Consider the following 21,548-nt stretch of genomic DNA (forward strand, 5'->3'; position numbering starts at 1 on the left):
AATCTGCAATAGTTAAGCAGCTTGGTGTGAAGAAATCAACTGTGGGAGCAATTATTAGAAAATGGAAGACATACAAGACCACTGATAATCTCCCTCGATCTGGGGCTCCACGCAAGATCTCACCCCGTGGGGTCAAAATGATCACAAGAACGGTGAGCAAAAATCCCAGAACCACACGGGGGGACCTAGTGAATGACCTGCAGAGAGCTGGGACCAAAGTAACAAAGGCTACCATCAGTAACACACTACGCCGCCAGGGACTCAAATCCTGCAGTGCCAGACGTGTCCCCCTGCTTAAGCCAGTACATGTGCAGGCCCGTCTGAAGTTTGCTAGAGAGCATTTGGATGATCCAGAAGAGGATTGGGAGAATGTTATATGGTCAGATGAAAAAACTCTACTTGTCGTGTTTGGAGGAGAAAGAATACTGAGTTGCATCCAAAGAACACCATACCTACTGTAAAGCATGGGGGTGGAAACATCATGCTTTGGGGCTGTTTTTCTGCAAAGGGACCAGGACGACTGATCCGTGTAAAGGAAAGAATGAATGGGGCCATGTATCGTCAGATTTTGAGTGAAAACCTCCTTCCATCAGCAAGTGCATTGAAGATGAAACGTGACTGGGTCTTTCAGCATGACAATGAACCCAAACACACCACCCGGGTAACGAAGGAGTGGCTTCATAAGAAGCATTTCAAGGTCCTGGAGTGGCCTAGCCAGTCTCCAGATCTCAACCCCACACAAAATCTTTGGAGGGAGTTGAAAGTCCGTGTTGCCCAGCGACAGCCCCAAAACATCACTGCTCTAGAGGAGATCTGCTTGGAGGAATGGGCCAAAATACCAGCAACAGTGTGTGAAAACCTTGTGAAGACTTACAGAAAACGTTTGACCTCTGTCATTGCCAACAAAGGGTATATAACAAAATATTGAGATGAACTTTTGTTATTGAACAAAAACTTTTTTTCCACCATAATTTGCAAATAAATTCTTCAAAAATCAGACAATGTGATTTTCTGGATTTTTTTTTCTCATTTTGTCTCTCATAGTTGAGGTATACCTATGATGAAAATTACAGGCCTCTCTCATCTTTTTAAGGGGGAGAACTTGCACAATTGGTGGCTGACTAAATACTTTTTTGCCCCACTGTATCTCACAGTCCTGGCTCAAAACTCCAAGCCATTGCCTACCAGTGTGGAATCTGCATGTTCTTTTTGTGTCAGTGTGGGCTTTATCCTAGTACTCCAATTTTCAAAGTTATGTCAAAAAGCAACTCAGTGCCGATGCAACTTGGGTGATGAGTATTAGGGTGACGGTGAGTAGAAAATTGCTCATTGTATGAACTATCGAGGAATTCAAAACAACAAAATTAGTTGTATACTAATAATATGACATTGGAATCTTGTAAATGTGAAGAATGTGCCCAATGAAGAGCCACAGAGGAGTGCTTATAGCTCTTCATTACCAATCAGAAACAAATAAACAACAACATCAGAGTGAAGGCGTAAGTTAATTTTTTTATCCATTTATCCTAAGACATACAGTATGAGAGTAATGAAAACTTGGAACTCGGTGTTTAACTAGCTTTAACTGAACACCTTAGGATCCACATGGTCTAGTGGAAGCATGTGATTTGTTAAAATGATTTGTTCTCATTTCATATTGTTCTCACTATATAATTTTTTTAACTAGATTAAATGTTAGAATAAAAAAGACGCTAAGCGTTTTTAATGTGTGTAGAGTGTATGTTTTGTTATATATTTGGACATCAGTATCAGACAGGTACTAGGCATATACCGTATACTTGAGTATGCCCAAAATAATTAACATAGAATATTGATAACTGATATAATAATAACTGGCACTTTTGGCATTTTACTGAAAATAATTTTAATATCAATGTGTAATGTAGCCATTGTAAAAATAAACATAAAAATAAAGATACTTTCTGCTAAAGGAAAATGTAACAGCAGTGAAGACGGGCCTCCCCATTCATTTCTTTCTATATATGAAACAGGTCTTGTTGTTATCCCAGGGTCATCTGTCTGTTGAGCACCACCTTATCTCTGTTCAGCATGGTGCATTATTGCACACACCCACCAAGTCTGTACACAAACTGGGGTCCTTCATCCTCCAGGAACTGCCTGCATACTCTCGGCACTGTTGTGCACCCGGAGGAACCCAGGAGCCACTGCACCAGCATAGGGTCTGACAATGGGATTTCATCCCAATACCTAATGACAGTCAAGGTGCCGTTGTCTACCCTGTAGAAGTCTGTGTGTCCCTCCATGGATATGCCTCCCCAGATATACCATCACTGACCCACCACCACACCGGTCATGCTGAACGAAGTTACAGGCAGCATAACATTCTCCACGGCTTCTCCAGACCCTTTCATGTCTGTCACCTGTGCTCTCATCTGTGAAAAGCACAGGGCACCAGTGGTGGAACTGCCAATTCTGGTATTCTATGGCAAATGCCAATCAAGCTCCATGGTGCCCACTAGAGGATGTCGGGCCCTCAAGCCACCCTCATGAAGTCTGTTTCTGATTGTTTGGTCAGAGACCTTCACACCAGTGGCCTGCCTGCCTGCTGGAGGTCATTTTGTAGGCTCTGCCAGTGCTCATCCTGTTCTTTGTTGCCCAAAGGAGCAGACACCGGTGGGTCCTGCTGATGGGCTAAGGACCTTCTATGAGGGGCCCTGTCCAGCTCTCCTAGAGTAACTGCCTGTCTCCTGGAATCTCCTCCATGCCCTTGAGACTGTGCTGGGAGACACAGCAAATCATCTGGCAATGACAGGCACATATTGATGTGCCATCCTGGAGAAGTTGGACTACCTGTGCAACCTTTGTAGGGTCCAGGTATGGCCTCATGCTACCAGTAGTGACACTGACCGTAGCCAAATGCAAAACGAGTGAAAAAAACGTCAGAAAAGATGAGGAGGTAAAAATGTCAGTGACCTCCACCTGTTAAATCATTCCTGTTTTGGGGGTCGTCTCAGTGATGCCCCTTTAGTGCACATGTTGTTAATGTCATTAACACCAAAGCAGCTGAAACTGATTAACATCCCCCTCTGCTACTTAACTGAGCAGATCAATAGCCCAGAAGTTTAATTGATTTGATGCTATACTATGATTCAAAAGTCTTCCTTTCATTTTTTTGAGCAATATATATATATATATATATATATATACAGTATATATACAGTGTGTATATATATATATATATATATATATATATATATATATACACACATACACACACATACCTATATACGTGTATATATATTCCTATCTAGGTATATTCAGCTCTGCGTGGTATCAAATCACAGCCCAGACTCTTTTCATGTGTATTTCCTTGCTGGTGGATGTTAGGTTTTTGTAACATACGAATTGTAACTCATTTTGTTCTGATCTCTTCACTCATAATAATCAATTATGTCCCCTTGTCCAGTCACACTTCTTCCTAAGGACTCCACCTAGACTGATGTTACTTGAATTATGTTCACCTCTTTTGTAAGTCACTTTGGATAAAAGTGTCTGCTAGGCAAATAAATGTAAATGTAAGCTGTTTAAGGATGTTGGGACCTTCAGGTTATCATGTTGCTATATCTGGACAAAGCATAAATCTACATCTAAATATTCCTGTGAGAATCCAGGAAAATTATTATAACAGAAAGTAAAGAAGAGGTGATGAGTACTATTCTTACTATTTTCCTGGCAAATACTTTTTTATGAAGAATGAAGAAATGGCTGAAGACTGCTTAAGAGTAAACTGAGTCGATGCAAAGCTCAGAATAATGAAAATCATAACTAGTGCAGCGTTCCAAGAGTAAATGATGAAAGCAGAAATGGGTGTTTGGTTGCACTGCTTGAGCATGGTCTTCTGTTTGCTCTGCAACTTTGTCATACAAGATAACTCAAAGTCAGTTTCCCCATCTGAAATGGAATGCAAGCCAAGGTTATTATAGTTTTGCCTTTTTATATTAGTTTTTATTTTTATATTTTTTCTGACCTCACTTTGAAATTCAGTTTAGTTTTAGTTTTTCTTCATCGTGTATTTTTAGTTTTAATTACATTTTTATTTCACAAAGACATTTCTATTTTATTTTTATATCTATTAGTTTCAGTTTTAGTTTTAGTAATTAATGTATGGTTAAAGAGCTACTATGGAGTTTAGTTTTGTAGAATTTGGATATAATATGAGTTTACTGTTACTGGAAGCTTACTACACTACATGGTTTACTATCTGGCTTTTTTTTTGTCTGATTAAAACAAGCATAATCAAAACCAGATACCGAATATAAACAATGTTATAACTTTTAAAATATTTTCTATGTCTTTGTGCGTGGATTGTTGGCACTTTTTATCTTTTCCTTGTATTGCCCAGAATGGACCAATTTGTGAATTTTAAGGTTTGAGGGTTTTTTACTCTAAATGTCTGCTGCACACAACATTTCCCACTCCAAGACAATGTGCCTATAATGAATGCCTTTAATATTGTACTGAAATATCTCCCATACTGGGCTTTGTTATTTTCTACCAGCCATACTGATCATACAATTTACAATTTATAGACAGAGTTTTAAAGATATAAAAAAAAAAAAATCAGAAAATAGATTCTACTGTGTTCTGACAGGTGTAATCATGAAAATCATGCGGGCTTAGGAAGAACATGGCTGTTAGGCTTGAATCAGTGTGCAGACCCCACCTAGCTGTATTATTAAACAATTTCAGGCATTTGAATTACATCTTGATATACAACAAGTGCAAAGAAAGGAGGCACAGTAAATCACTTTCTATCTCTCACACTTTATACGCCCATATTCAGCTGAATCTGTCAACGCAAATGCTGTGTGAACACCACCCTCCATCACCAGCCACCATTCACTGGATGAAATATATGCGGGTGGCTCTTGGTGAATTACTTTCTGTTTTAGAATTATAAGGGTTAAAGACTATTGCAAAGAATATTAATTGAAAAACGAAAACAAAAAATATTTTTAGTAAATTATTATTTTATTTCAGTTAGTTTTTCCAGCTACTTTAATAGTTTAGTTTAGTTTTAGTTTTCATTTCAGTTTTGTTAATTACTATATTTCAGTTTATGAAAATGTTTTTTTAATAACTAGGGGGCTTGCCCACCCCCGTGTTTGGTTTACCGGATACACAATTTAAAGAGATTGTTATTTTCATGGGAATTGTTACATATGCATTATTTTCACTTTTACTTTAAAACTTTTGTAAAACCAATATTTGGAATAAACTTTTCTTCAAGATCGCATTGAATTTTGATTCCGTGTTTGAACTTACATCGTGACCACGCAACGTATAACTGCCTGTGAGTGAATATCGTTTCTTTCTCCCTAATAAATAAAACAACTTTCTCGAATGTTTGCCCATGCTCTTTCTTCTTCGCTTTGTCGTTGACGTGTCATCTAGAACGTATAAAATTATTGCCATGATAAAATTTATAAGAACTGAGAGCGCATGAAGTGTGTCTGGCAAAAGCATTCACACAACTGAGGTTAGATGATCGTGGTTGTGTTTGAAAGTAGTTACAAGTAGGGCGTGACTTGAAAAAATCTCATGTTAAAAGTCTCCGTCTCACGGGACTTCATTCCGTGCCAATGTTTTTGAAATCTTTTCATTCTCGCTAGCAACACGAATTAGACGATCTACACGTCTCCGACTTAAAGTTTATATCCGATTATTATATTTGATCTCTGTTCGCTGTTCCATTATTTTACCAAGTAATAATTTCTGTTTCTTTGCGGTAATGTGATCTTTCCTATCCTTTTTTTGAGACTTTGGAATTTTCATACTTTCATTATCCCTAACCTGCTGTGCATGTGTACAACATTTTTTAGTTCTTTACGACATTCTGCTTTGTCATTTATTCTTTGTACTTTATTTCCGGCCCTGGGTGTGGTTAAATCTCTTTCTCACAGGTCGTATAACGCTGCTCGTGTTGTGAGGGGGGATGAGGGTGGCCAACACTCACTTAGGAGATGCGGTTGGATCAGCTGCTGTCTTACTGCTGCTGCTGGTGAGCAGTGTGTTCTGCTAGTCGCGCTGCACGTCGAACATTTAAAAGCCTGTACAGCAGCTGTCCTTTTGTCTCCCGGGATGTCAAAGTGTCTTCCGAGAAGATCACATCTTGTCCCCCTCAACTCCCTCCCAAGATTTTTTTTTTTATAATAGAGAGATGGTTTTAGTTTTGATTTTAGTTTTCGTTAACTATAATAACCTTGATGCAAGCAATTATGATATGAACATTACTCCAATATGTGAGGGAATTTTCAGCCTTCATGGCTACTGTAGTGGCCCAATCATATTTTCAAGTAACCTCTTGTTTAATTTGACAATTGACATTCATTTTTGGACTCTAGTCAAAAATATGTGTTACAACAATCTTTTCAGGGGGTATCATCGTAGGATAATAAATAGAAAAGTTGTCTTAAAACTCCAGGAACCTTCATTTAAACCAAAGAGTGATCACTATATCTGTATAGCTTGCCTCTTTTCCACATGCCTGCACTGAACTCCAGATTCTCTCCATATTACCAAGCATGTATATTCGGTTTAGCGGCCTGGCATGGCTGAGGATGACTGCATACATCCATGTGTGTTCTCTGAAATGGACTGATGCTCCACTCATGTTTGGTCTCCCCTTTGTGAACAGAGATGGGCTCTGGCTATTTGTGACTCTGTAGTGTAATATCTGATGCTCTTCGATTCCTTTTGTAAACTCTAATTTTCATTTTTGAAAAGCATTCAATTGCTAATGATCACATAAATTTAAATTTTTATCACAGGAGTTTATGGTCCTTTTTTACTTTATCAGGACAATTTATTAAATTGATAAAACTACTTACAGTTGTTAATTTACAGAGTTTAAAAGAATATTGATGCAAATTATTCCTGAAAGCAAATGATTAGTTTTCATAACAGACTCCACGCAAAACTTTACATTTTTTACTCAGCACAAGAACATTAAAGTAAAATTGCATTGCATAATGTCAGCAACAAACAAAAAAATCTAAAATGATGAAAAGTATTTAATCATACATTAGTAATATTTAATGCATTACACAAAATCAAAATAAAAGTCAAACCAGTAGGAACAAAAGCAAAAGACAGGCAAGGGGGATGGTTTTTCACATGCAAATCATTTAAACTCCAAGGCTGAACCAATCTGTAAAATTTTGCTTGGTTTTTTGTTTTTCAGTTTTTTTTTTTTGAATTTAAAATTTTTTTTTTGTAAAAGCAACTGCACAAGCAAAATCGTAAAGCTACTCATTTGATACAACAATGATATTTGCTTCAAGGTATAAAAAAGGAAAGCAAAAATAATCTAAACCTAAAAGGAAAATAGCTATTGATTCTTACCAAACATGCTTTAAAAGCATATTGAAATCTTCCTGACTTCCTACTTTGGCAGCATGTAGCAATTAAAGAAATATCCTGGGGACTTATTATGATATATGACTGTCATTCTCAAAGTAACTGAAGCATTTGCTTGTATGCTCACCAAATGGTCATTTAAAAACAGTTTTTTTTTTGTATTTGGTTTAAAGACTTGGCTAATGTGAGAAAATGACATTTTGTGACAAACAAGACAGACATTTATAATAGCTTAAAGGAAAAAAGAACATCCCATTGTTGGCAGAATTGCTCTGGTGACCTCAAGAAATCAAAAAATATAAGAGTATGGGTTGTAACATGCAGACATCTATAGCTGTTGTTAGTAGTGAACTGGGGGTCAGCAATTCAACTTGGAAAATTCTTTGCCAAGATGGCAAAAAGAGTGTTGTGTTTGTTGTTATAAATACAATTATCAATGTCATATTTGATCTGAAAATATACAAAAAAACATTCTGGGGGTGCCAGGCACCTGTCTACGGGTTTCTGCTTTATGGACTTTTAACAATAAAATTCTAAGATAGGCTTTTGCATTTTACTGAGGAGACTTCCTTGCCGGCTCCCCAGACCACTTGCATGAGCTCTCCGTGGCTTTGTCGCCAGCACTTTAAACAAGTAGGTGTTGTCAGCAACAAGGAAACATTACCCTGTCAGCCATTTTACCAACATATATACATACATTTGAAAATCTTGGTTTTCAATAGTATGGAGATAACAAAATGTTGACTTTTATGTTTGTTCTTTTATTTCGCCTTATACAATTTCTTGTATTAGGAATTTGTTCTTTTTCACATAACCCTTGGAGTCAGAGCGCAGGGTAAGCCATTGTACAGCGCCCCAGGACAATTACAGGTTAAGGGTCTTGCTCAAGGGCCCAGCAGAGTAGGATCTCTTATTGCCAGTGATGGGGATTCGAACCGGCAACCTTCTGGATACCAGCACTGATCCTTAGCCTCAAAGCCACCACTCCAGGCCTAATTTTATTTGGGTTTGTTTCTTATTTTTGTTTAAAATGGGGCCGATGTACAGTTTAAAGTGAGAAATGAATAAAAATGACTCTTATATTAATCATTATAGATGTTATACATTCAGGCAAGAGAATCATAAAAAAGGGACTGTCCAAAAAAGATGTGCAGCATTACACATCTGCAACAAGATTCAATTTAGAACTTATTTTTCTTGGTATATATGCCGAGGGGTGAGGGTGTGTCCTTCATAAATACCGTGTTTCCCCGAAAATAAGCCCTAGCATGATTTTTCAGGATGTTCGTAATATAAGCTCAACTCTGAAAATAAGCCCTGGTTACAATCCCGCACAGGCGAAAGTGTATATACACAGATGAACATTCTGTCGAGTACAAGAAAGGAATTGTGAAGGAGTCCCAGGGCAAAAATCTTACTGCTTTCTGCAAAGAGAAGTTGGATATCCGAATGCACTACGAGCAGGCTACATGGACAAGAGGTGCTCATTTAAGGAAAGCTCCGTTGCTAGACATGAGAGGTGGGGGACAATTGTTCTAAAGGAAATGGAGTCGCAAGAAATTCATAATGGAATTTGGAGTTTGGAGAGTTATGATGATGATCCAGAAGATGATGGACATGACTGTTTTTGAATAAATGTAGATTTTTGTTCAAGAATACTACGGGGTTGTGCCCCCGGCTCGCACTGCACGTCAGCCACTTCGCGTTGTGAAGAGGGGGCTGAACGCACGCTAAGGAGATGCAGTTGGATCAGCTGTTGTCTTACTGCTGTCGTGATGCGTGTCGATCATTTAAAAGCCTGTGCAGCAGCTGTCCTTTTGTCTCAATGTCTTGTCTTGCGGGTCATTAAAGTGTCTCCGAAAAAATCACGTATCGTCGCCTTCCGAGATTTTTTTTTATAATAGAGAGAAATTTTCGTTCAAGAATAAATGTAGATTGCTGTTCATGGAAAAACAAGACATCTCCTGAAAATAAGCCCTAGCGCGTCTTTTGGAGGAAAAATTAATATAAGACCATGTCTTATTTTCGGCGAAACACGGTAGCTGTGTGACAGGTAAGAGAAAAGAGTAATAGTTGGTCATCTTGCCTGAAGAAAGTGGAATCCTGCAAAAGTGCATATGATTGACTTTCATTTTTGTTCATTTGCACTAACACTGGCTGCTCAGTGATGAATTTATATGCACTATACAATGGCTTGCGATTTTAAACATGCAGTAAAGAAAAATAAAACAGTAAAACGTACAATAGGGCTGAGATTTTATCCTTTAAACATAAATTAATATGTTCAGTATATTAGGCGGGGGCCTTTTCATTTTCATAATGTAGCAGTACTACTACACATTTAATAAGCAAATGTACAACACAACACCCTGAAGTTGGGATGAGGCCACTGATTTCACCTCAGGCCCTGAGCTTACTTGACGGTAAATCATATTATATGACAAGGGACTACTGTAGCAGACCAAGTGTACGGTCATTACACTACAAAATCTATTACAAATAATTTTTTAAATAAAATTACAATTTTTTTGATGAACAAATAAAAGCTATCTTCATTACTTTCTTTATGCTTTTCCTGCCAAAACATTCTCCAGAACTTCCTGACCCAGACATTCTCAGGACAAGCATGAAATATAATCCCTCCAGCATGTCCTGGGCTGCCCCTCGGTCTTCTCCCAGTCTTCTCTTCTTCATCCATTTATACAATAACAGTGAAACGTTCTCACTTATGCAACTTATAAACAATATCAAAGGAAAGTCCTTATATTTATTTAGTTTTGCATGCTTTTATAGCTAAAATACAATATAGTACGTAATCATTCATTAGTGTTTGCAGGAGCTTATACTAAATGTATTAATCTTTCTTATTTGAAAGCTTTTAAACAGTAAAATAGAATGCAAATATTCACACTTTGTTTCCAGAAAAAAAAAGCTAAATAAAAAAAAAGCCCAAAATAATACAAAATAACAAAAACAATAAAAATTGGCCAAGCTTTGTGCCAATGTAGTACATAGCAGGTGGGGCTTTAAATGCATCATGCAGCATGGATGTGTTCACAAACTAGGCTTGGCAGTCTTAATAAATCAGCAACAGAGATATATCTGGAAATAAACCCTGGGTCATTTTCAGAACAAAGATAATTAGGCTTGAATGTTTCATGGATTAAAGGAAAATTTTTTAAAATAAAAGGATCAGAGATTACAAAATATATTGGAAAAAGGAAAAGAGTCCTTCTCATTTGCTTCAAAAAGGGCAACAGCGTAAGTACAATTTTTTTACTTTAGTTTCTTGTGATAGCCTACTTTTTTTTTGTTGTTCTTTATTTCGCCTTATACAATTTCTCGTATTAGGAATTTGTTCGTTTTCGCATACCCCTTGGGGTCAGAGCGCAGGGTCAGCCATTGTACAGCGCCCCCTGGAGTGATTACAGGTTAAGGGTCTTGCTCAAGGGCCCAGCAGAGTAGGATCTCTTTTTTGGCAGTGACGGGGATTCGAATCGGCAACCTTCTGGATACCAGCGCAGCTCCTTAGCCTCAGAGCCACCACTCCTACTTTCACTGATTTTATCATTAAACATTCACATGCTGTTGAAATTAAATCATGTATTAATATTATTATTGGTATATTTCTTCTGCTTTGGTCATTATTATTTATAATACTTATTACTAACTACAGTATATTGCTAAAATTTGACTAACACAGGGGCGGCACAGTGGGTAGTGCTGCTGCCTCGCAATAAGGTGGGTTCGCTTCCCGGGTCCTCACTACGTGGAGTTTGCATGTTCTCCCCGTGTCTGCTTGGATTTCCTCCCACAGTCCAAAGACATGCAGGTTAGGTGCATTGGCGATCCTACATTGTCCCAAGTGTGTGCTTGGTGTGTGTGTGTGTGCCCTGCCCGGGATTTGTTCCTGCCTTGTGCCCTGTGTTGGCTGGGATTGGCTCCAGCAGACCCCCGTGACCCTGTAGTTAGGATATAGTGGGTTGGACACTGACTAACGATCACAGTTACTAGCTGATGGACACTAATGTCACTGAAACTAGTATGACTACTTTTCTTAAGCCTGCTAGTACTATTTTAAACACTAAAAGTCTTATTGTTACTGCTAATAATATTTATATCTTTACCAAAATGGTATGAAACTCTTATTATGAATTGTCACTTGCTTGTAATTTGTTCGAATTCACCACTTGTGGTGATCAATTTTGTCACCTTGTCCTGTAACACTCGTTTCTAAACAGCCCTCTTGTTGACCTCTTTGAATAAAAGTGGCTGCTAATTAAATACATATAAATGTATTAGTTTTTTTTAAAAAATATTTTAGTTAAAAACTTTCCAAGTGTTATCACTAGCCATACTGCATTCATCTTCCTGGACTGTCTCCTTTTTCTGATGTGGCAAATTTTGTGTTACTAGGGCTTGTGTCAACACCATAAAGACTTTTCATATCTGTTGCTGAAGTTTTAAATTTCCTGTTAAATGTATTAAGGCTTCAACCTCACATCTCTAGATCTAGCTTTTCTGGCATTAACCTTCAGGTTGTGACCAGGGAACATTCAATAGACTATGTACAGTAATTGCTGACAATGAAATATCTGCAACTTGACATCAAACATTAATGATCTGTTTTAGAGTAAAGTTAGAAACATAGGAGGTCTGGCTCAGGATTGACAAACCATTCAAAGTGGCAGCCAAGTGAAACCACCTCCATGAAGAGTTGGTGAACAGCAAGCCAAGTGAATCTCTATTTATTTAGAACTGTCTTACTGGGCAGAGATGTTACAAATACACAGCTCTCTCCCATCTCAATGAGTGCCAACTATTAATATGCAAGAACAGGTGCACTATAAAATCTTCAATTCTGTTTATACTTGTATTAGGTGGATTACTCCTACAATATTAATGATACTTTGAAATTAATTGGTAACAGCTATGGGTTTATGAAAGCTGTACAATTTTTTTTTTCCGATTAATATGCTGATCAAATTGGGAGCTTTAGCTTTTTGAAGAATTTTACTAAGAATGGAGTTTTGATGGTGGCAAATAATTTCAAATGGATTTCTAGAACATTTTTGAAAGAACAAAATAGAGTAGACTGCGAAGCCTATCAAAAATGTATCGATACCATTTTTGAGATTTTTGGAAAAAAAGAAAGCTCAGCCTTAGTGTTTAAACGGTCTCTCACCTGGGATGACAGAGATAGTTTTCAAAGCTCGGAGAACCCTGAACGTTCTCAACGCAGAAACATTGCCAAGGTCCACAAACTCTGTCACATATCTGCAATAAGGGAGGTCACACACAAACACAATGACAAAAACACACCAAAATAAAAAAAAAAAAAACAACAACTACAACAAAGAGGTACATCACTCACAGGGCCTATCCAAAACACCTAACACCAAAGTACCACAGGCCTGTCTTACCTGGGATTACTGAAATAGTTTTCAAAGCCCTCAATACTCTGAATGTGCGGAGAGCTGAAACATTGCCTAGGTTTACAAACTCTGTAATATACCTGCAGAATCAAATCAAAGTTACTTGTAGTAGAGCTGCTGCTGCAACAAAAATAAAAAAAAAAATAAAAAAATAAAAAAAAAGGATGGTACATCTGCCTACTGGGTTCATCATTTGTCATTTGGGTGTCACCATTGACCAAAAACAAAAAAAAAAAAGAAAAATGCTATGTCCAGTCTGGTCATTTCTGGAAATTATGAAAATCCGCTCAATCCAGCACCACCTGCATAACTACGGTCAGATGTTAGGATGAAGATACATGACAGGATCTCTGAATATCTTGTAAACTGTCAAAAAAAAAAAATAGAAAAAAATGCACAAATGAGAGAAAAAAAACGATGGTCAGGACAGAGCGGGAAAAACAAACCATGAGAGAAAAAAACCAGGAAAATGAAAATGTCAAAAACGAACAACAAATGAAATCAAAATGAAAAAGGCAAATATAACGGAACTATGCAGAGGACTTGTTTCAGAGAGGGGTGAAGAATCAAACTGCGTGGTCTAAGGAAGCTGCTGAGGTACTTCTTTCCAGTTCTGGCAGGGGTCTCTTTCAGTTTTTTATTTTTGCTCCATCCCACTTCAACAATTGCAAATCAAAATGGAGAATTTCTTTGAGATGCTTTGTTTTTTTTTTTTTTTGGGATGGCAGGGTGCCTACAAACAACTTGTTCTTCATTGCCATATCCTAAGTGAATGACTGAATAGTTGTTCCAGTGATATTACCCTTCTAGCTATGCCACTGAAGCAAACAAAAAGCAAATGGAAATAAAATAAATTGTAGAGTGAACAAAACTAAAGTGAACAGTACAACAACAAAAAAAAAAAATAAAAATTGGAAATGCAGACATTATAAATAAAAAAAAGTAGAAATGAGAGGCAGGATATATAAAGAGTAAAAAGGTCATGCAGGCGAAAACAAAGACAGCAAGACATCTAACAAAATATTCTGATAAGAAGAGAAATGAAGAATAAAGAGATTAAAAATGGAGGAGTAAAGCAAAATCAGCAGCAATCCATTAAAAAAAATAAAAGGCATAAAGCAGAAAGAGGGTAAAACGTAGCAAACAATAAAAATACATGTAAGTGAGCAGTGCATTCAAATAATAGCGGAGAAAATGAGACATCAAGCTAATGAAACACGAAAGGAATAAGAGTAGGGTGTATTTTTTTAAAGAGTTTTGGGGGATCGCCTTTCAAAGCATTGACCATAACTGAATCCTTGCCCAAACCAAAGTGAAAGCAACATTTATTGTCCTGCTTTGCTGCCCGTTGTAGGTCCTTCTACACCACGTTTCATTCCTGTATTCAGTTGTTTCTCAAAATGCCCGCTTTGGGATCTCCAAACTTGCTCTTCAGCTTTGAGCAAAACAATGCTGGATTCACACCATGTTTACTCAGTGCCCTCTGCTGGTCATGAAGATTCTGATGATCGATTTCCAACTTGCCAATAGTGCCAGCATATTTAGGGATTCAAGCTTGAAACGATCGTTCAGCACCTATGATGCAATCAAGCTCAAGGAAAGAACAAGTGAGGAGTAAATCTGCCCATTTAGGCTCTGGGTGGGATAAGGAGAAGCAAGTAATTTGCTAACATGTGTTTTACAGTTTAGCCTTCTACCCATCTTCCAGGACAAAGACACTGTAATGGATGGCAAAGGGTCCCCTCCAAGAGTTATGGGGGCACGCATGGGGATGTAGAAGCAACCCAGTATCTGGTTTTGTATCCATCTGCTGCAGCTTCTGATAACATTAATGGTGATGTGCCAGGTCAGCAATAGGCATGATCTTCATACATTTGAATGTAGTTCCTCCCATAGGACAAAAACAGGTTGTACTGTCAGGATGTTTGGTTACAGTCCTGGAGTGGCCATGTATGCGGCTGTGTTTACGTGTGCCCTGAAATGGACTAGTAGGTCCCAGCAACCATTTCTCATTGACTCTGAATTTAGGCAAATCAACAAAAAGGAATGGACTGCTACTTTTCAAATTCAAGCTTATTGTTGCCATCAGTGGCATCATGATCAACAATTATTACTCGTCAGTCATAGTGTCTACTTTGAAATCTCTGGATTATTTTTGTTCCAGTTTGAAAATTGCAGAGAAACCAGGTAATTATTGCATTATAATTATATCATGGAGGGTGGGTGCGTCTGGGGAAACGTCATTTAATTACATACGCATATCTGTAGTAAAGCAGTCTCGTTTTGTGGAGACGTGATTCCGTTGCCTTTGCTGACACCGACTGCTGGCAGAGTGGAGCACAGCAAGTTCAGCCCTGCGTCCATATCCGGTTTACGTAGTGTAGTTTGGACGTCTGGGGATTCCTACTGTAATACTGTAATGTGATTCACATACAGTGGTGTGAAAAACTATTTGCCCCCTTCCTGATTTCTTATTCTTTTGCATGTTTGTCACACAAAATGTTTCTGATCATCAAACACATTTAACCATTAGTCAAATATAACACAAGTAAACACAAAATGCAGTTTTTAAATGATGGTGTTTATTATTTAGGGAGAAAAAAAATCCAAACCTACATGGCCCTGTGTGAAAAAGTAATTGCCCCCTTGTTAAAAAATAACCTAACTGTGGTGTATCACACCTGAGTTCAATTTCCGTAGCCACCCCCAGGCCTGATTACTGCCACACCTGTTTCAATCAAGAAATCACTTAAATAGGAGCTGCCTGACACAGAGAAGTAGACCAAAAGCACCTCAAAAGCTAGACATCATGCCAAGATCCAAAGAAATTCAGGAACAAATGAGAACAGAAGTAATTGAGATCTATCAGTCTGGTAAAGGTTATAAAGCCATTTCTAAGGCTTTGGGACTCCAGCGAACCACAGTGAGAGCCATTATCCACAAATGGCAAAAACATGGAACAGTGGTGAACCTTCCCAGGAGTGGCCGGCCGACCAAAATTACCCCAAGAGCGCAGAGACGACTCATCCGAGAGGTCACAAAAGACCCCAGGACAACGTCTAAAGAACTGCAGGCCTCACTTGCTTCAATTAAGGTCAGTGTTCACGACTCCACCATAAGAAAGAGACTGGGCAAAAACGGCCTGCATGGCAGATTTCCAAGACGCAAACCACTGTTAAGCAAAAAGAACATTAGGGCTCGTCTCAATTTTGCTAAGACACATCTCAATGATTGCCAAGACTTTTGGGAAAATACCTTGTGGACTGATGAGTCAAAAGTTGAACTTTTTGGAAGGCAAATGTCCCGTTACATCTGGCGTAAAAGGAACACAGCATTTCAGAAAAAGAACATCATACCAACAGTAAAATATGGTGGTGGTAGTATGATGGTCTGGGGTTGTTTTGCTGCTTCAGGACCTGGAAGACTTGCTGTGATAGATGGAACCATGGATTCTACTGTCTACCAAAAAATCCTGAAGGAGAATGTCCGGCCATCTGTTCGTCAACTCAAGCTGAAGCGATCTTGGGTGCTGCAACAGGACAATGACCCAAAACACACCAGCAAATCCACCTCTGAATGGCTGAAGAAAAACAAAATGAAGACTTTGGAGTGGCCTAGTCAAAGTCCTGACCTGAATCCAATTGAGATGCTATGGCATGACCTTAAAAAGGCGGTTCATGCTAGAAAACCCTCAAATAAAGCTGAATTACAACAATTTTGCAAAGATGAGTGGGCCAAAATTCCTCCAGAGCGCTGTAAAAGACTCATTGCAAGTTATCGCAAACGCTTGATTGCAGTTATTGCTGCTAAGGGTGGCCCAACCAGTTATTAGGTTCAGGGGGCAATTACTTTTTCACACAGGGCCATGTAGGTTTGGATTTTTTTTTCTCCCTAAATAATAAAAACCACCATTTACAAACTGCATTTTGTGTTTACTTGTGTTATATTTGACTAATGGTTAAATGTGTTTGATGATCAGAAACATTTTGTGTGACAAACATGCAAAAGAATAAGAAATCAGGAAGGGGGCAAATAGTTTTTCACACCACTGTATGCGCTGAATCCTCTCGTTTTTGTTTTCTCTGTGGCAGGCTCGTTGCAGTGCGGCAGTGCGAGTGCGCCTTGACGCACCCTGCGTCCATATCCGGTTTACAACCTTTTTTGTTTTCTCTGTGGCGGGCTTGTAGCAGTGCAGCAGTGCGCGTGTGCCTCGATGCGCCACAGGGTGGCAGTGCGCATGTGCCTCGATGCGCCCTGCGCCCAGCCCCCTGCGTCCATATCCGGTTTACAACCTTCGGTTAATAAGATGGATTAAACTGGTGACACATTCATCAAATTGCTTCAAGAACTTAAAAATCTACAACCGGGTCTTCAACCACAGCAACTAATGACAGATTTTGAGCGAAGTGCCATTCAAACCTATCAACAAGAATTTCCTGGAATTGTAAACACTGGATACGTTGATATGTACATAAATACAGAGGCAAAATATAGTGGTATAGTGGCGAAATGGGTGGGGGGAGGATGAAAATTACCGGAGGCGAAACTTTGGGGGCAAAATATTGGGGGCGAAATTTCCATAAACTGTTTCCTCCGGGTGCTACAGTTTCTACCCAAAGATATGCAGGCTAAGTGAATTGGTATGGCTGTGTTTAGGTTGACTTGCAAAGCTGCTATTATTCTTCCCAGTGGGCAAGAGAAAATGAGAACAACTGAAAGAAAAGACGTAGAGAAAAAAATGTAAATGAATCAAGGGTGTGGACCAGAAAAATTAAAACTCACCAATTACCAAAGCCAAAAACCGCAAGACAAAAATGAGGTCAAAAAGGATTGCAGAGTTCAAAAATCAGGAAAAAACAAAACAAAAAAACAAACAAAAAGTGCAAACTGACAAAATTAAAGAGCAAGAATGGTTTTGGAATCTGAGCTGTCAGATAAGAAAGTTAACCTACAATGACCTTTTTACCCTTATTGGGCAAAACGTGGCAGTTTAGTACAGTTAAACAAAAAACAAAATGGTGGCAGAAAACAACCCAACCTGAAAATGAACAGTGTGGCGGATGTCTGGGGACATCTGGAAGGACCCAGAGAGGGACTATACCTCCCCTGGGCCACGAGAGGGCAGCCACCCTGGTTTGAGGTGAGAGCATAGAAGCTCAACCTTATTGGGGCTCGCGGTCACTCCAGGGGAGCCCCCGCAGGATTGTGGAGCCCTGGACGTCAGCACTTCCGCCATGTGCTGATGGAAGGAATTCCAGTGACACCCGGAGTACTTCCGGGTGCTCATGTGGCACTTCCGCCACACCAGGAAGTGCCGCCGGAAGATCGTCAAGGAGCACCTGGAACACATCCAGGTGCTTATAAAAGAGGCCGCCTTTCTCCACTTGGGAGCCGGAGTCGGGAGGAGGGAGACGAAGCTTGGGAGTAAAGGTGGAAAGAAGACGGAGAGTGAAGGAAAGAAGGGAGTGAGTTTGGGCGGACTGGAGCACTGTGTTGTGTGCAGGACACTTTTGTAAATAAACAGTGGGTGTTTTTGGACATTCAGCGGCTGTCTGTCTGTGCCCGGGGACTGTCTTATCACAACAGATATCTCTGTTTGTGTAACATGTTAACATAAGCTGGCAGCAGATTTTCCCAAGTTAAAGATTTAAGTTTATATTAAAACATTCAATATGCAAAATAAAGAATCAAAACTGATTGATGGAATAGAAAGTATGGGACAGTAAGTGATAGGAGAACTTAAAAAATGTTGTTTTGTTAACAATCATAATTCAAAACGATGGATAAGGCTACTATCAAAGCAGTGTGTCCATCAGTCCTTGTTGAAAAGTGCTAGCATCGGTTGCAGTCAGGACAGAGAGCAGGAAAATGAAGTGCCTTTAATGAAAAACGTTCCATCGATCAGATCCACAGAATAATTAGAGAAGCTCCATTGATGCTCACTGGCAGAGGTTCTCAAGCCATCACACCCATGCTTGAAAATCCAGTACTGCTGTGGTTGTAATACTTATTTCAAAACTACAGCTACAGGCATAATTTAGTCTGCAGCTGAAGAACTAATTCCTTTAGAAGAGAATAAGATGGGTACAGTCCAAAGATACTTTGTACTCTTCAGATTGGATGCTTCTGTTTTTGAAAATCAGCAAGCACAAACAAAACACAGATCACACGGAAATGAAGAACTCTCCAGCTGGGAAGATGTTCCGCAGAAAACAGCAGAGCAGTTGGTGTAAAGTGGCAAAGGCAGCCATGCTGACAGACGATATTTGTTTCTTCATGTAGCTGATGCTGCAAATCTTCTGCTTCTGACGCACAATGTCTAAACATATGAACCAAGATGCAGAGGGGCTGCCTAAAAGTAACTTTTGTTTGGCTTTAAACAAAATGTTAAACATAAATCTAAATCATGTGTAAAGGATCTCTTCTCAAACATATTTTGTTCAACAGCTAATCGGTGTAGAAGACATATAAGGAATGGTCACATTACATTTAATGATAAATCCAACAATGCATGAAACATTTAATACAAAAAGTTGAACTCCAACCCCAGGTGTGCAAAGAAGTTAGGAGATCACAGTGTAATCCCTTCCCATCCTTGATCTAGTTATCCTTACAATTGGTTTGCTTAAACAAAGATAATGCAATAGTAGAATTATTTAGCCAGTTGCAGGGTCAAAGAACGTCTGCTCCTATTATAGTATTCATTTGATTTAATTTCATCCTGGACTAGCAAATTTACAGGTGATAAGCCAAAGTGAGATATCAATTAATTGTCTGGCTACTAAAAATTTAATAGACTAAAAAAAAAGAAAATAACAATATAATCCTCCCGTACATGCAAAAACATTCAGTAGGTGTTTGGTACAATTTTATGAGGAAGCTCACTTTAGTTATCCAGCAGTGCCTTAAACATTATATTTAAGCAGAGGACAAACAGACTGGCCTCCTGTTCTGCCTTCTGTGGAACTTCCTTTCCTCCATTTTACTCAATAAATTATTATTTCATCAACATAGCACACTTTAAGACACAATAGTATAGAGTTATAATACAATTAGGTGGTTACTTACGCCATTGAAATTACACTAAAATCAAGCCAGTTCCATGGATCTCTAAGAAACGTAAAGTCATCTATACAGAATCCTCTAGCAAGAATTTTTACAATTGACTCAAATGTATAAATACCAGTGAAAGTATACCTGTAAAGAAGAAGAAAAAGAAAAAAAACACAATTGAAAAACACGCAAGAGGCAGATGTGGAGTGCAGAGCATTACAGGATTATAAAGAGGTCAGAGAGAAATAAACTAAAAAGATCTGTCAGGAAACATCTGAATGTACTGATGCTGCCATAAAGAAATTGGATAGTAGTGAGACCTCTGATAAGCAAGAATACAAATTCTTATGTATTTATAGCAGGTGGCTAATAAAATTTCAAAGAGTGTGGCATTAGATTCCAGTATATCCTTATTTCACCTCTTATTCAGATGATGAACACTAACAGACAATGGATAAAATAAACTAGGCAAAGATTTTTAAGCACTTTAACAGTTACAGTATGTTTATCATTGATGTTCAATGTCAGTATAGCACGTTATAACTTGGCTCTTTAATGCACATAATACAGAAATGAGAAAGCAAATCAAAAAAATATACTTACTCTACTTGTTTTGACCATTCAGGGGGATTACTAAAAGTCATGAAAACACAGTTTGTCAAAATAGTGCACATAATGATCATGCTGAATACTGTACACACAGCAAGTTAAGGAATCAGGCAAGAATTTGTAAGATGACAAGGAAAAGAATAACTAAGGAGACAAATTGCAAAGTTCAATGAAAAACAGTTCAACCTGAATTTACTTTTGTATAGTTTCATCTCTTCCATTCAAGTTTAATCTACTTAAACACAGGTCACATGTTCATTTCTCTAAAATGATATGTTAAGTAATGTCTTGAGTTCAATTCTGTAGATAGATAGATAGATAGATAGATAGATAGATAGATAGATAGATAGATAGATAGATAGATAGATAGATAGATAGATAGATAGATAGATAGATGTGAAAGGCACTATATGATAGATAGATAGATAGATAGATAGATAGATAGATAGATAGATAGATAGATAGATAGATAGATAGATAGATAGATAGATAGATAGATAGATAGATAGATAGATAGATAGATAGATAGATAGATACTTTATTAATCCCAAGGGGAAATTCACATACTCCAGCAGCAGCATACTGATACAAAAAAACAATATTAAATTAAAGAGTAATAAAAATGTAGGTAAAAACAGACAATAACTTTGAATAATGTTAACGTTTAAAACCAGGTGGAATTGAAGAGTCGCATAGTTTGGTTGGAGGAACGATCTCCTCAGTCTGTCAGTGGAGCAGGACTGTATTCTGTATGCCTGTTTTTGTGCATTACAATACTGGCTAGCAAAGGTGAGCTGAAGACATATTAAAATAAATCAGTGTTTGACAAAACAAAAATTAAAAAAACAAAATATAGAGAGAGAGTGGGAATAACTGCTGAAGGAGTGTTTGCCAATATCATTTGTAGTTTCTTCTGTTGTCACTATGACTGTCATGTAGTATTCCATGCAGATAGATAGTAAAAGATGTTTAAAACTGGGACAAGTGGATGGTCACCTGCAGCAATTTCTGTTTGTTTGAGTGTGGGCTAAGGCAATTGTTTCTTCACTA

The 21,548-nt window shown here is 38.3% G+C and overlaps 1 protein-coding gene across 1 annotated transcript in view; it reads right to left on the minus strand.

The window, feature by feature from the left end:
* The window catches only part of LOC114649165 (sodium channel protein type 8 subunit alpha-like), a 442,931-nt gene that overhangs the window by 221,202 nt on the left and 200,181 nt on the right, over window positions 1–21,548 (minus strand). The window contains exons 4-6 of the mRNA XM_051925019.1: window positions 20,493–20,581; window positions 19,905–20,033; window positions 12,587–12,678 (exon numbers count right to left, since the gene is read on the minus strand). Of these exons, the coding sequence (XP_051780979.1) occupies window positions 12,587–12,678; window positions 19,905–20,033; window positions 20,493–20,581 (310 nt within the window). The remainder of the gene's footprint in view (window positions 1–12,586; window positions 12,679–19,904; window positions 20,034–20,492; window positions 20,582–21,548) is intronic.

The sequence above is a fragment of the Erpetoichthys calabaricus genome, chromosome 3 (assembly GCF_900747795.2).
Source record: "Erpetoichthys calabaricus chromosome 3, fErpCal1.3, whole genome shotgun sequence".
Lineage (NCBI taxonomy): Eukaryota > Metazoa > Chordata > Cladistia > Polypteriformes > Polypteridae > Erpetoichthys > Erpetoichthys calabaricus.